The following is a 14,787-nucleotide window of genomic DNA, read 5'->3' as shown; positions in this document are numbered from 1 at the left end:
GCACTTCAATACTTGTTGAACAGATGAATAATTAAATGAATCTTGATGGGAATTTTTTAAAAGGAATTGTTAAAAAATATAGATGACAAAAGTAATTGTTCTCGTATTATTATATGACTACAGCAATGCTATGATTAGTTACTGTAGTAGAAGTCAGGAGAAAAGAAAAATGATGCTTTGCAGGCTGTAACTCGGAGCCTGAGCAGGAAAGTGGGGACTCCTCAATTCTAAGAGGGTGCTTATGCCTGGGGTCAGACTCACAGGGGAATAAAGACCCCTCTGTCGCTATGAGCAACTTCCATCTTTACCACGTCAGCATACAGTGATGATGATGATGGTGAATGGTTTCTGAGCCACTGTGGAGAAACACTTCCTAACAAACAGGGGTCCTTGGTGTGGGGAAACCACAGCAGCTGCCCTTTCCCACATTGGAGGCTCCACAAAGAAGTAATGTGACAAAAGGCAGTTAATAGATGAGGGACCCTGGGGGTCAGCTCTATCCATCTTCAAAGACTGGGGAATCTCAGGACTCCTCTTTCTGCATCCTTGGATATTTAATTTTAGCATTTATTTTAAATTCTGTGCTTTTATACTTTTTCTGCAAGTGGGTCTGCAGAGAAAAGTTTCTGTCCAATGCATGAATACAAAACAACAACAACAACAAAACTTAAACCTACCAGTGTTAAAGCCCAGGCCACAGATGGGAAAGTTACTTGAATTTTCAGCTGGTGACTATAATACCAGTTCTCAGAAGTCCAAAATAATTTGTTGATTTTCAGCATTGAAATATAAGATTTTATTGTGGTTTTGATATATTGCTATTGCTTTGATTTTTTTAAAAAAATATAACATCTGAATCATTTATATCATGACACCCAGATACTTGTCATGCAAATAGTGGGGTGTTTAATGATGAAGAGGTGAGGGTAAGGTAGGAGAAAGTGTTCCTAGGAGCCTGCCTGTCATTCTTCTGTGAGCTTCCTGACAGTACATATTAGCAGAGAAGCTAATTTTAATGTTTATAAAATATGCTCGCAACTCAATGATGAAACCATCAATGCATTTATAAGCTTTCTCCTTTAACCAAGGTCAATGCGTTTTTAATTTTTCAGACTTATTTTCATTTTCTGTAGTGCTTATTTTTTGAATAAAACTTATTTTAGTAATAGATGCTAATTTACATGTAGGTTACATGTTTACATATACTCACATAAGTTTTTTATTGGATGGTTTTATAAGATGCAACATTTTTTGTATCTGAAATGTATTACATGCTTTTTCTTCCTTATTATTTGTAAGTTTTTACAGATTCTGAACATAAAGCCTGGTATTTTATTATGACATGAAATGCACTCCTAATTACCATGATTGTCATTTTGCTTTCATCGTGCACCTTTAATGTCAAGAAATGGACTATGGACTGATATTTCCATGCTGGCTGCCATTTCTCCTAGGTGTGTGTGCTGCTGTGGAGGAACCCACTGGCTTTTACTGGCCAGCTATCCCACCTTCAGAATACAACCATCCTTGTCCAGACAAGCCTGGCTTTTATGTCTCACGGATATGGTAAGACTTTTATTGACTCCTGCCAGCCACGCTCCATGATATTCATGTTCCCAGGGCGCATGTGCTGCTGAGCAGTGCTCACATGTTGCGTTGATTGGGAAGAAGGGCAGGCCTCTCTGTAGGTGCCTAAATCATTCTCTTGTAGGCTAGAGATAAGGTAAGTAGGTTCCCTGGAAAGGCAGCATTTTTCTCCCAGCAACAAACTCATCAAGATCTTTCTGAAGAAAGATCCAGCAATCTGGAAAACAGAAAGTGGTTCCAGGTCTGGCACCTTGTGTGCAAGTGACCCTAGCCAGTTTACAGCTGGAGAAGATGCTTGAAATCAAAAACTTCTTAACTGTTTGAAGAGAAGTAGCAAAGAGGGAATAGACAAGATCTGGGCTAAGCAGTCTGCTGACATAAACTGTCAAGATATGAAGTTTCCCCAGATGTCTAACAAAAACCCTGGAGACAAGATAATTGTAGAGATTCACCAAATGCAAATCAAATCTAGTTCTTCATCCTCTACCCCACCCCCAGTTAGAGTTTTCTTGGAGGGAAGTCAGAAATGGAAACTGCCTGAGTGTGATGACTGCTGTGTTTGACACTTGATAGAAAGAAGGAGGCTTTAGAGATTTACAGACTGGAATTTAAAATGTGGCCCTACCTCTTTCTGCCTGGAGACCTTGGGAAATTCCTTGGCTTCTCTAAGTCCATTTCCTTATCTATAACAGGTGGATTTAGAGTTATGTGAAATCAAAATAAAAATTTACCTGTAAAGTTCTTAAAACAGTACTTGACCACTATATTCCAGGTTAGGATACAGGATATTGCTAGTATTTTTTTAAATAAATTATTTATTTTGATTCATTGTAAACAAATGGGATACAACTTGTTTCTCTGGTTGTACATGAAATAGAGTCATACCATTTGTATAATCATACATGTATATAAGGTAATGATGTTTGTCTCATTTTCCTTCCCCCCACCCTTCCCACCCCTCTTTTTCCTCTGTACAATCCATCCTTCCTCTAGTCTTGCCTCCCTCCCATCTTGCCTCCCTCCCACCCCCCATTATGTATCATCATCCACTTATCAGAGAAATCATTCAGCCTTTGTTTTTTTGGGATTGGCTTATCTCACTTAGCATGATATTCTCCAATTTCATCCATTTGCCTGCAAATGCCATAATTGTATTCTTCTTTATGGCTGAGTAATATTCCATTGTGTATATATACCACAGTTTCTTTATCCATTCATCAATTGAAAGGCATCTAGGTTGGTTGGTTCTACAATGTAGCTATTGTGAATTGAGCTGCTATGAACATCGATGTGGCTGCATCACTGTAGTATGCTGATTTTAAGTCCTTTGGATATAGGTCAGGGAGTGGGATAGCTAGGTCAAATGGTGGTTCCATTCCAAGTTTTCTAAGGAATCTCCATACTGCTTTCCACAGTGGCTGCACTAATTTGCAACTCCACCAGCAATGTGTGACTGTACCTTTTTCCCCAAATCCTCACTAACACCTATATTTGCTTATATTCTTGATAATAGACATTCTAATTGGGGTGAGATGAAATCTTAGGGTAGTTTTGATTTGCATTTCTCTAATTGTTAGAGATGATAAACATGTTTTCATGTTTTTTGATTGATTATATATTTTCTTTTGTGAAGTGTCTGCTCAGTTCCTTAGCCCATTTATTGATTGGGTTATTTTTTTGTTTGTTTGTTGTTTTGCGGTGCTGGGGATCGAACCCAGGGCTTTGTGTTTGCAAGGCAAGCACTCTACTGACTGAGCTATCTCCCCAGCCCAAGGGTTATTTGTATTCTTGGTGTAAAGTTTTTTGAGTTCTTTATTTATTCTGGAAATTAGTGCTCTATCTGAAGTATGAGTGGCAAAGATTTTCTCCCACTCTGTAGGCTCTCTCTTCACATTGCTGATAGTTTCCTTTGCTGATAAAAAGCTTTTTAGTTTCAATCTATTCCAATTATTGATTCCTAGTTTTATTTCTTGAGCGTTGGTAGTCATGTTAAGGAACTCTGGTCCTAAACCAACATAATGAAGATTTGGACCTACTTTTTCTTCTTTAAGTTACAGGTTTCTGGTCTGATTCCAAGGTCCTTGATCCGTTTTGAGTTGAGTTTTGTGCACGGTGAGAGATAGGGGTTTAGTTTCATTTTGCTGCACATGGATTTCCAGTTTTCCCAGCACAATTTGTTGAACAGACTATTTTTCTCCATTGTGTATTTTTGGCACCTTTGTCTAGTATGAGAAAGCTGTATTTATTTGGGTTTGTCTCTGTGTCCCCTGTTCTGTACCACTGATCTACCTGTCTATTTTGGTGCCAATACCATGCCATTTTTGTTACTATTGCTCTGTGGTATAGTTGAAGTTCTGGTATTGCAATACCCCCTGCTTCACTCTTCCTGCTAAGGATTTCTTTAACTATTCTGGGTCTCTTATTCTTCCAAATGAATTTCATGATTGCTTGCTCTATTTCTGTGAGTACATCATTGGGATTTTAATTGGAATTGCATTGAATTTGTATACCACTTTTGGTAGTACGGCCATTTTGACAATATTAATTCTGCCTATCCAAGAGCATGGGAGGTCTTTACATCTTCTCAGATCTTCTTCAATTTCTTTCTTTAATGTACTGTAGTTCTCATTGTAGAGATCTTTCACCTCTTTTGTTAGATTGATTCCCAAGTATTTTATTTTATTTTTTTGAGGCTATTGTGAATGGGGTGGTTATCCTAAATTCTCTTTCAGAGGATTCATGACTTATGAATAAAAATGCTTTAGATTTGTGAACATTGATTTTATATCCTGCTACTTTACTGAATTAATTTATGAGTTCTAGAAGTTTTTTGGTGGAATTTTTCTGTTCCTTTAAATATAGAATCATGTCATCGGCAAATAGGTATAGTTTGAGTTCTTTTCCTATTCATATCCCTTTAATTTCTTTGGTCTGTCTAATTGCTCTGGCTAGAGTTTCAAGGACAATGCTGAATAGAAGTGGCGAAAGAGGGCATCCCTGCCTTGTTCCAGATTTTAGGGGGAATGCTTTCAGTTTTTCTTCATTTAGAATAATATTGACTGTGAGCTTAGCATAGATAGCCTTTACAATGTTGAGGAATGTTCCTACTATCCCTACTTTTTCTAGCATTTTGAGAATGAAGGGGTGCTATATTAATCAAATGCTTTTTCTGCTTCTATTGAAATAATCCTGTGATTCTTATTTCTAGTATTTCGATTCTGTGATGTAGTCTACTCATTTCTTCCAGGAAGGATTTTTAGTATGCACTTTATTTCAACATATTGCAGCTTTATTTTGAGATGAACTTACCTAGATATCAAAACAAATTCTAGAGTTTATTAACCGATATCATCAACTATCATCTCATTTATGTCAAATATTTGAATATCTTTTGTTGTTGTTATTTCATAGTTACCGCAATTCTTCCAACACATCATTAGCCTACTGGGGGCCCCTGGATTTATCCAACTGTTCAAGTAAGTGAGCAACTTCTATTCAGTTCCCAGAATGAACTGACCTTATGCTTTGTGGCTTTCACCCTCTTCAGATATGTTCTTTTGTGTGCTACTGTTTTAATATTTTAATATTAAAAGTTAGGCAAATAACTGTTCTTCAGGTAGAAAATACTTGCTTCTCTCATTCTAACTTTATGTTCTGTTCATTCTATAAGAGATTAAAACAGTAAGGAAGTTTTAGAGAAGAATTAAATATATATATGTACTATATATATATATATATTCACATAAACATGTAAATAAAACACACACACACACACAAACACACACAATTCCTATCAATGTTTTGTAGTTTTGTATTATTGCCAAACAGCAAAACATGTACTTATTCAGAGATTCTAGAGCATTTCTTTTAGAACAATGTGTGAACACTAGTCCTTAAGCGTTTTCTGTGTCTTTGTGTCGTACTAAAGAGAGAAGTTAGCTAGTCTGTGTATAAATATTGTTATCCTGTGAAGATAACGATAAGGGAGTGCACACAGGGACCCTGTTTTCCTGCTTCAATTCTAAAGTGAAATATCACACCATGCTTAGATCCCTGGAGATGCTTAAAATGTGCAGTAAAACCCTCTGTGTTGTTTCTTTGGCTTTCTTTCCCCTCCTAGGGGCAAATGAAGTGGCTAATCAGATTTTAAATTTAACCTCCGATGGCCAGAACTTAACCTCAGCCAATATTACCAGCATTGTAGAACAGGTCAAAAGAATTGTGAATCAAGAAGAAAACATTGATATAACACTCGGCTCGACTCTAATGAATATATTTTCTAATATCTTAAGCAGTTCAGATAGTGACTTGCTTGAGTCTTCTTCTGAGTAAGTACCTCTCTTTTTTTTCCCTGAAGAGTGAAATGTATTGAATAAATGTGTTGTTATATAATATTTTACCTTAATACTTTGTGCCCTGACTTCATAATTCAAATCTCTCGAAGATGCATAGACAGTTCCCAAGGTCATTCACAAAGGGAATTTCAAAGTTCTCTCTTTTTTTTTTTCCCTTTAGAGATATAATTTACAAAATGATTAGAATTGTCATCAAGTAATATTTATAAATCAATGTATCATTTATTCATTTGAGAAACCCTGAAAGTTTAGTTATCTGAGGTATATGACTTGGTCACAGTAAGTCTTCTGTCCTGTGAACTGTGCATAAACTGCCACAGCTTTGTGATTGTTGATCTTCTGAAGTGGAAATGCCGAAAGTGGGTGAAAATGTACCTATTTTTATTTAACCCAGTTTGTGTCCAATAATTTCACTTAATATGTTAATGTGAAGCCATTTAGTTTTTTCTGTTCCCTTTTTTTCAGCCACATTTCTTTGATGAAACTTTTACATTCATTGAAGGGAATTATCTAACTTAATTTATCTTCACAATACTAAATTACAAATACTTTGACACCATATTGTTTCCTTTGATTCTTTCTAAGTTATAAAGTAGCAAGGGTATTTTTCTTGTAAGCCAACAGAGGCCAAGATAAACGAAAGACAATAATTGTTCAGGATGATTTCGTTGATTTCCCTTAAAGCAGATATGTCTATTGAGGATGCATCTGTCACTGTGATTCTGTGTTTTAACTGATATTATTATGGTTTGGGGTTACTTTGTGGATGTTTAAGGTAATATCAGAAAATTTAAGATCATTTTATGTGGTTTGTATTTTGCCATGCAGCAAGACATATGTGTTCAGGTACCTAAAACATTGTGTTAATTAACAGTGATATCATTGTCATTTCTTTAGAGCTTTAAAAACAATTGATGAATTGGCCTTTAAGATAGACCTAAATAGCACGCCGCATGTGAACATTGCAACTCGGAATTTGGCTCTTGGAGTGTCATCCCTGAACCCAGAGACGAATGCAATTTCAAATTTTAGCATTGGTCTTCCAAGTAATAATGAATCATATTTCCAGGTAATAAACCAATGTTTTCTCGAATTTTAATTGGTTTTTCAGACGGATACAAACTTGCTGATCACTTTAACATTGCTACTTTAAGGACATGTTAGCCCAAGAGGTGGCAAGCAGGTCTGAGCTTTAATTCTATCATCAGCTACAGGTCTATTGGAAGCAGGTAGAAGGTGTCCTTTCATAGCCTGAATGATAAGAGGTTACCATCTTTAACAGGTGTCATGGAGCCAGATATGAAAGCACGAATTATGGTTGCCACATTGGGGCACTTAGAGTCAATTCAATGAGAAAAAACGGGTCTATTAAGGACCCAAAAGTGGAATCCTCTTTGCCAGTGATTCTTAAACTGAGCATTAGAATCTTCTGGAGAACTCTTAAAACCAGTTGCTAGACCTTCACCCTAGAGCTTCTGATTGAATAGGTCCTGGGTCAGACCCTGAAATTTGCGCTTTATAGCAAGTTCCTGGGTAGTACCAGTGCTGCTGGCCTGAGGATCACAGTGCAACTCGGAATTTGGCTCTTGGAGTATCATCAAGAGCCAAATGACAAGAAGAAACAATGACAGAAGAGTCTGGAAATAGTGGGTACACTGAGGCTGGACAAGCGAGCTGGGGCCAGATTAATGGAGAGCTCTTGGACATGTTAAAGTCACACTTAAGCAAATAATTGTAAGTGCCTCCTGTGTGCCCAGAAACGCTAGCCAAAAGGGCAAACAGAATGAATGCACCAGAGTTCTTGACCTGGCAAAGTGTCTACATGGAGCATAATAATTGCTTAGCTGTAGAGATAGACCACACTAAAAATAGAAAAAAGTCTGGAGCCAGGGTAGAAGGCAGACCTTTACACTAGGGCTCTTTGGGCAATTCTGTTTTCACACTGAATAAAAACTCAAGTCAGAAAGTACTCTATGGCCTGAGCTATGGCTTCAGGAAAGACGATATCTGAGAATGTTCAGAAAACTTCAGCTGTGGCCTCTTGACAGATAATTCAGTCTCTGTAATCCCACAAGTTAACCTCAGTGTCTTTCACTAAGTGTTTTGAGAACAACTCAAAATCTGATATGCTAGATCTAATTCTCATACATGTCAATATTGAACCACTTGTAAATTTCAGGTTTCCTTAGAGTCAATGTGTTCTCCCCTGTCTGGTAATGCACACCTTGAAGGAGACTCTGGCTTACCTGGGGTGTTTACCCAGGAGTTGCAGAGGCTGCTGTGGAGGTCCAGGGAGCCCCGACTCTAGCTAAGTGGGTGTTTGCAGTTGTCTCTCCTTGCTCAGCGAGTAGAGTGATTTGTCATTACTGTCTTCACTCCATCAATATGTGTGTGTGACAGATGGATTTTGAGAGTGGACAAGTGGATCCATTGGCTTCAGTCATTTTGCCTCCAAACTTACTTGAAAATTTAAGTCAAGAAGATTCCGTATTAGTTAGAAGAGCACAGTTTACTTTCTTCAACAAAACTGGACTTTTCCAGGTAAGCATTCATTAAATAATTATTTTTTCATTTGCAAATGAAGTTTCTTTGTTAAAAGGCAAAAATAAAAGTTCATATTTCTTTCAGATATATCAGAGAAAAATTAATCTATTTAATTTCTAACAACAGAAGTTTTTAATATAATTGTTTAAATATTTTATTTCAGAAAATAATATGCTTATTAATAGAATGTTTATTCCAATTTTTAAATTTAATCAAATAATTAGGCTAAGACTTGCAAATAGGATTAAAAATTGAGGTACTAAAGAAGCTACTATTTATTATTCCCTTTGTTAAATATTTTACATTCCTCAGTCCTCTAGGCCTTCAGAATTAAAGAAATTGTACACCAAAGGAAAGGATTATTTTTTTTTTTTTCAATTCAGCAGGAAGCACTGTTTATATAATGAGCAGCATTCTTGGCTTTAATCAGTTTTCCCATTAGTATTTCAAGAGACCTTTGGCCTTCACACATCCGCAGAGTAGGGTGGCATTGTGCTGAGCACATATTATCATTTTTATTGGCTTCAGTTCTAGATACTAGAAGGTCCACTGCCAGCAAATGCTGGTGACCTCTGGTTGCCTTTGAGTACAGCCCATCTGCAGCAGTTTCACTGAGCCCTGTCTTAAGATTTATCTATTACATTCAGGATACCAGTGTATGTCAAGCAGTGTGCCCTGTGTGAGAGAAAATCATGTCTCAAGGACAGAATTGTTTTTAATAGATCTGCCCTATACATCACGCATAGAGGAATGGTCAGGTAGGTTATAGATAAAGAAAAAAGAGTGTCATGGAATCATTGTTAGTAAACAGTTCCAAAAATTTAAAATTTCATCTGTGAACATTTTTGGAACAGGGTATATAAAACTTTTGAAATTTTTATAAATATAATTTATTAAAAACACAATTTACCCGAGGATTCTATAGCTACAGACACATGCAACTGCATTTATTAAAATTACTGTCATTTGAGACTTATAGTGATGTCACCTTTAAAAAACAATTTTAAAATATGCAGGAGATATCACAAAATGTGAGTGATGCTGGACTCAGGAGCCTGTAGTCCCAGTGGCTCAGGAGGCGGAGGCAAGAGGATCATGAGTTCAAAGCCAGCCTCAACAATGGCAGGGCGCTAAGCAACTCAGCAAGACCCTGCCTCTAAATAAAATAAAAAATAGGGCTAGAGATGTGGCTTAGTGGTTAAGCAGTGCCCCCCGGGTTCAATCCCCTGTACCAAAAAAAAAAAAAAAAAAAAAAAAAATGCATGATACAGAGAAGTGGGTCTGGTTCATAGGAGTACTTTGGGAGAACTCTTAGAGTGAGAAGGATCTGTCACTATTTTATTTTGAGTCCTCCTCTCATTTTTCCTTCTCATTTGGCATCTCCCTATCAAGAAGCATATTTTTGGTTTTTTAAATAAATTATCAGCAGAATGAAATACTGTAAGTTCCATAGTACTCTACTAACATAATAGGTAAGATATAAGTATATACATATGTACATACATACATACATATAAGCATAATAGGCAAGATATATAGATATATGTATATATATGCTAATATAATAGGCAATATATATATGTATATATGTGTATGTAGACATATATCTGTATATATTTAGATAGAAGTCTGTTATCACCAACCATAGCCAGCATTTTGATAGTGATAACCATATAAAATTAATAAAAACCTCTATTTTGGATGCTGAGTTTTATTTGGAATTTATGACATTTTACAGTTATTCCAAAACAACTGATTTATAAGCTGTGGTGTGGAGAGAAATTTAGGAGACTTGACAAGAAACACAAGGGGAGGAAATAAAGCAGAACTTGCTGCAGAGACAGCCTGTTGGTCTGAGTCATTTTGCAGGACACGTTCCTGACTTGGTTTCCTGGCCACCTTATCACTGCAGTGGAGTCTGCAGGTGCTGGCGTGCAGGCAGCACAGAAGAAGGTGGAAGTTCTGCATGGAACTTGCATCCAGCACAACCACCTCTAGTGTAGTTTAGGAAACATGCCAGACTCTTGGCATAAAGGTGAAAAATGAGTTGCTTTTTATTTTTCACACCATATTTCCTTCATACTCCTCTAAAGGAAAACAACTTCATCTGTTTTCTAGAGTAGGGAAATGATCTAATTGTCTCACAGTTTTTCATGGGTTGATATTATTTATGGGTCTGCATTGTTTCAGATATGAACTGGCTGACATCAGTTACCACAATCACGAATGGAGTTTTATGAACCCTGCCTGTTACACTGGCTTTAATACCCCCTTGATGTATTTATTATAATAAGGGAAGTAGCGTGGCTCCTTCAGGAAAACCAGCAATTCTCTGTTATAAACAGGATGCTCTAGAGTTGAAGATCTTAAGTGTAAAAATTGCTGACGGTTTGCTTATTTTGGAGCACAAAAGCAAAATAAAAGTGTGTGCTTCTGACTAAGGCACGCGATTTATTTATTTATTTTTCTTTTCAAAGGATGTAGGACCCCAGAGGAAAACCTTAGTGAGCTACGTGATGGCGTGCAGTATTGGAAACATCACTATCCAGGATCTGAAGGATCCCGTTCAAATTAAAATCAAACATACAAGAACTCAGGTAAGAAGAGGCGACCCATTGCAATTGAGCAGTGCACACTATTTCAGAGACTTGTGGGGCCTTTCCCTTCTATGTGACACAAAGTAAGTGGCACTCTTTCTGAGGGTGGAGATCAGTGTTCCAGGAGGGAGGCCACCAGTCAGGCAGTGCTCTGCAGTCCCTGAGCATGTCATCAGCTTGGGGCATGGGCTGGGAATTAGTCTCACCTAGGACTCAGGAACCAGAAAGAATGCGAGCGAAGGAAAGGACAACTGTTCTGAAAAAAGGACACACACTGCTTCAAGTAAACTGAGCCAACACATTGCACCATTCTACCATTGGAGGATTTGGTTTTTAAAGTATTTTTTAAAATATTTTTTAAATATGTGTATTTTTAAAGTAAAAGAAGACTGCAACTGGGACCATCAAGGGGCAACAGAAGGGAAGGCTTATTCTTCAGGGGTCCGCAGTGGCTTGAGATCTTGGCAGATGTTACTTCTCTTGCCTCACTGATCTGTCATCTGTTTATTTGGTACAGTCAGATGGGGGTTCCTACTGTCCCCAGTGGCCTTGGAACAGGTTTCTCACCTTGATAGGGAACCCCAGTGATGATCCTGCCATTTATTAGGCAGGCAGGAAGTGAGCAGATGCATAAGGGCTAAGAACTGGAGGTAAGTCATCCCAGAATCCTTGGAGAGTGTCCTTGGAGACCTCCTCCTTCTTCCCTGGGGCCTATTTGTTTTTCAGCCCCTTTCTCCATAAGGAGGATTTTTAAAAAAACTGTAGTGAAACATACTTGACAAGATTTACCATTTTATCATTATTAAATGTGCAGTTCAGTAGCATTAAGTGTATTCATATTGCACCATCCATCTCTAGAACTTTTCCATCTTCGACTGAAACTCCATTCCCGTTCAACATTAACTCCCTATTCTCCCCTTCCAAGAACCTCTGGTAATCTCTGCTCATCTTTAGATCTAAGTACCCATAGTATTTGTCCTTTGGGACAACAAGTAGATTATTTCACTTAGCAGAATGTCTTCAAGACATATAGCAGCATATGTCAGAATTTCTTTTTCTTTTTAGGGCCAGATAATATTCCATTATATGTATAGATCAGATTTCATTTATCCATTCATCTACCAGTGGACATTTGGGTTGCTTCTACTTTTTGGTTATTGTGAATAAAGTTGCTATGAGCGTGGATGTACAAATATCTCTTTGAGTTGCTACTTTCAATTTGTTTCTGCATATACCCAGACATTAAGGGGAATTTTGAAGACATGAAATTATAGTATAAACAGGTTTACTAGATGCTAGGAATGTCAGTGGATTCAATATTTGATGATGGTCATTTAGTAATCTACAGAAAAAATGGGTAATGTGATTCTTCATAAGGTATATAAGGTTATAGTTGATTTTCCCTTGGGGCCTCCATTCTGAGAGACTCCCTGCTTGATTGCTCATGTTTTCAGGTTGTGTTGGCATTTCTCACACTGATCAATTTGTTTGTGAACCCTTTGGCATTTTCTTCTTTTGTCACATTTCAGTCATGTGCTTTTTAAGTTATTTTAAACACAATTTCACATGATTATTCTTGTGTTAATATAGGAAGTGCATCATCCCATCTGTGCCTTCTGGGATTTGAACAAAAACAGTAAGTGTTAAAATACTGGTTGTCTTAATATAGATAACAATGAATATTAAACACCACTGGACACCTCCATCTCCTTTAATTTCACTCAAAACTCACAATATAAGTGTAAGAGCAAGTGAACTGCAAATTTTAGTTTATATTTAGTTTATTTTAGGAAGTCAATTCTAATTTCTGTAACTTTTTAGTGACTACGGGAAGAATTGAGCATACTTGGACTCTATTTTTTTTTTTTAATGAAACAACTCTTTGATTTCAATCAGAGAGTGCCCCAAAGTGGCTAAAACCTCTTTTTTTGGACAATCCTTGTTGTAGCTGGGCAGCTTTGTGGTTGATTGCACAGTTTGGAGACCCTGATTACTCATATACACTTGTTAAATATTACTTTATATCTTTACATACTATTCAACTAAATGGATCTAATATTTTGATCATATGAGTTGTTCATACTACATATTATACTAGTAAAGTCAGAAAGGATGCACTCAGACCATGTATAATAAGTCATCACCATGCGTGACTCCTAATCACATACTCTAAGAAAGCATACCTTCTTTGTTCTTAGGGCTTCACAGAAATATGGTCTGATCCTCAGGAAAAGTATTGGTCTCCAGAAAGTTCATTAACATGTAGCCCATTTGAAAAGGAGCACTCTTTATAGAAATTTTATTTTCAATCATGTTACAATTAAACTTGTGTCAAACATTTGCAGAACCCCTGAGACACTCCAATAGAACACAGTTCAGTGAAACATAGTTTCCATAGAACCACTAACAAGGTTGTCTCTAACTGTCTGCTCAGCACTAGCCTCCTGTGAGTCCAGGATCCAGGATTATTTTATGTGTTGGTAACTTTATGACTTGCACTCACTGCCCAGATAAAACTCCTGTAAGGCAGACGAGACTGAGGCAGATGTCCTGAAAGTCACCCCATCCCTTATAGAGATGATGCTGTTGCTCTCACCCTCTTTGTTGATTCCTCCCACAGAAAGTCTTGGAGGATGGAATACATCAGGGTGCGTTGCACACAGAGATTCAGATGCAAGCGAGACCATCTGCCTGTGTAACCACTTCACACACTTCGGAGTCCTGATGGTGAGGGAGGTTTCTAAGCCTATTTTGACATCATGTGATTACAGACAGCCTACTACTCTTTTTGAGTCTATCATTTTAGATTTTGTGTTTGGGAAATTTTTTTTCCTGATAATGTCCATCTATACCCTAGAATCTTAATTCTTAAAGAAAAATCGTATTAATAGAGATCACATGTTAAAAATATTACAGAACTTTACCTGTTTTTTTTTTTAACAGTATTGATAAATAATCCCAGAAATAAGAAAATCCCCATTAAGAGAGAAATAGAGTCTTAGAAATGGGGAGACAGGAAAAGAGGGAGGGAAAGTTGACAATGTTGGAAGAGAACTGTGAATTGTTGGATCAAAATTTTTCTTATGTTATGACTCAGTCTGTCACTTTGTACCAGGTTCTGTGCCAGGGGATCTCCCTCCTGGAGACTGCAGCCCCTCAGGACAGACTAGTGACTCGTGTTAAATGGAGGCCTCAGTCCTGCAAGAAACTGCGGCCATGGCGTTTCTCCCTCTCTCAGGCCTTCATATCCTTCTTTTCTTCTTTTCTTCCTTCCACTTTTCCCATGGCCCTGTTTTGTTTTGTTTTTCTTTCTTTTTTATCTCGTTGGCCAGCCTGCTCAACAATTTTAAACAAAAGTTAGAGCACATCAATGTGGCTTTTTCATCCCACACATTTTTCAAGACCCACCCATGTCCAAGGACCTATTTGAATTTACCCTTGGACTTGGATTTTCCCTTTTATCTGATACACTGGTGTTTTTGCAAACGCTTTCAGAATCCAGACCACCATCCAGATTATCCCAGCCATTGTTTCTGTATGGTTTCTGTGAAGGAACCAACCACATTTGATTTTAAATAGGAGATGGTAGCTTTTCCAATTGAAATCCCAGACATGAGGTTGTGAGGTTGTGTTTATTCCTCTCCTTTGAATCTTAGGCCCTTCTTCCTGTGGGGACAGGGAGGAAGTGGTGAGGAACTGTGGGA

At 37.4% G+C, this 14,787-nt stretch overlaps 1 protein-coding gene across 6 annotated transcripts in view; it reads left to right on the top strand.

Annotated features, from left to right (window-relative positions):
* Adgrg6 (adhesion G protein-coupled receptor G6) overlaps nucleotides 1–14,787 on the top strand; it is a 135,817-nt gene that overhangs the window by 92,544 nt on the left and 28,486 nt on the right. For all 6 annotated transcript variants that reach the window (XM_047558126.1, XM_047558129.1, XM_047558127.1 and 3 more), the window contains 8 exons: nucleotides 1,455–1,566; nucleotides 4,999–5,063; nucleotides 5,708–5,915; nucleotides 6,840–7,011; nucleotides 8,343–8,483; nucleotides 10,964–11,083; nucleotides 12,674–12,719; nucleotides 13,704–13,810. In XM_047558126.1, the coding sequence (XP_047414082.1) occupies nucleotides 1,455–1,566; nucleotides 4,999–5,063; nucleotides 5,708–5,915; nucleotides 6,840–7,011; nucleotides 8,343–8,483; nucleotides 10,964–11,083; nucleotides 12,674–12,719; nucleotides 13,704–13,810 (971 nt within the window). The remainder of the gene's footprint in view (nucleotides 1–1,454; nucleotides 1,567–4,998; nucleotides 5,064–5,707; nucleotides 5,916–6,839; nucleotides 7,012–8,342; nucleotides 8,484–10,963; nucleotides 11,084–12,673; nucleotides 12,720–13,703; nucleotides 13,811–14,787) is intronic.

Source organism: Sciurus carolinensis, chromosome 7 (genome assembly GCF_902686445.1).
Source record: "Sciurus carolinensis chromosome 7, mSciCar1.2, whole genome shotgun sequence".
In the NCBI taxonomy this organism is placed as follows: Eukaryota; Metazoa; Chordata; class Mammalia; order Rodentia; family Sciuridae; genus Sciurus; species Sciurus carolinensis.
The sequence above is the reverse complement of the archived record's forward strand: the minus strand, read 5'-3'. Positions and strand labels throughout refer to the sequence as shown.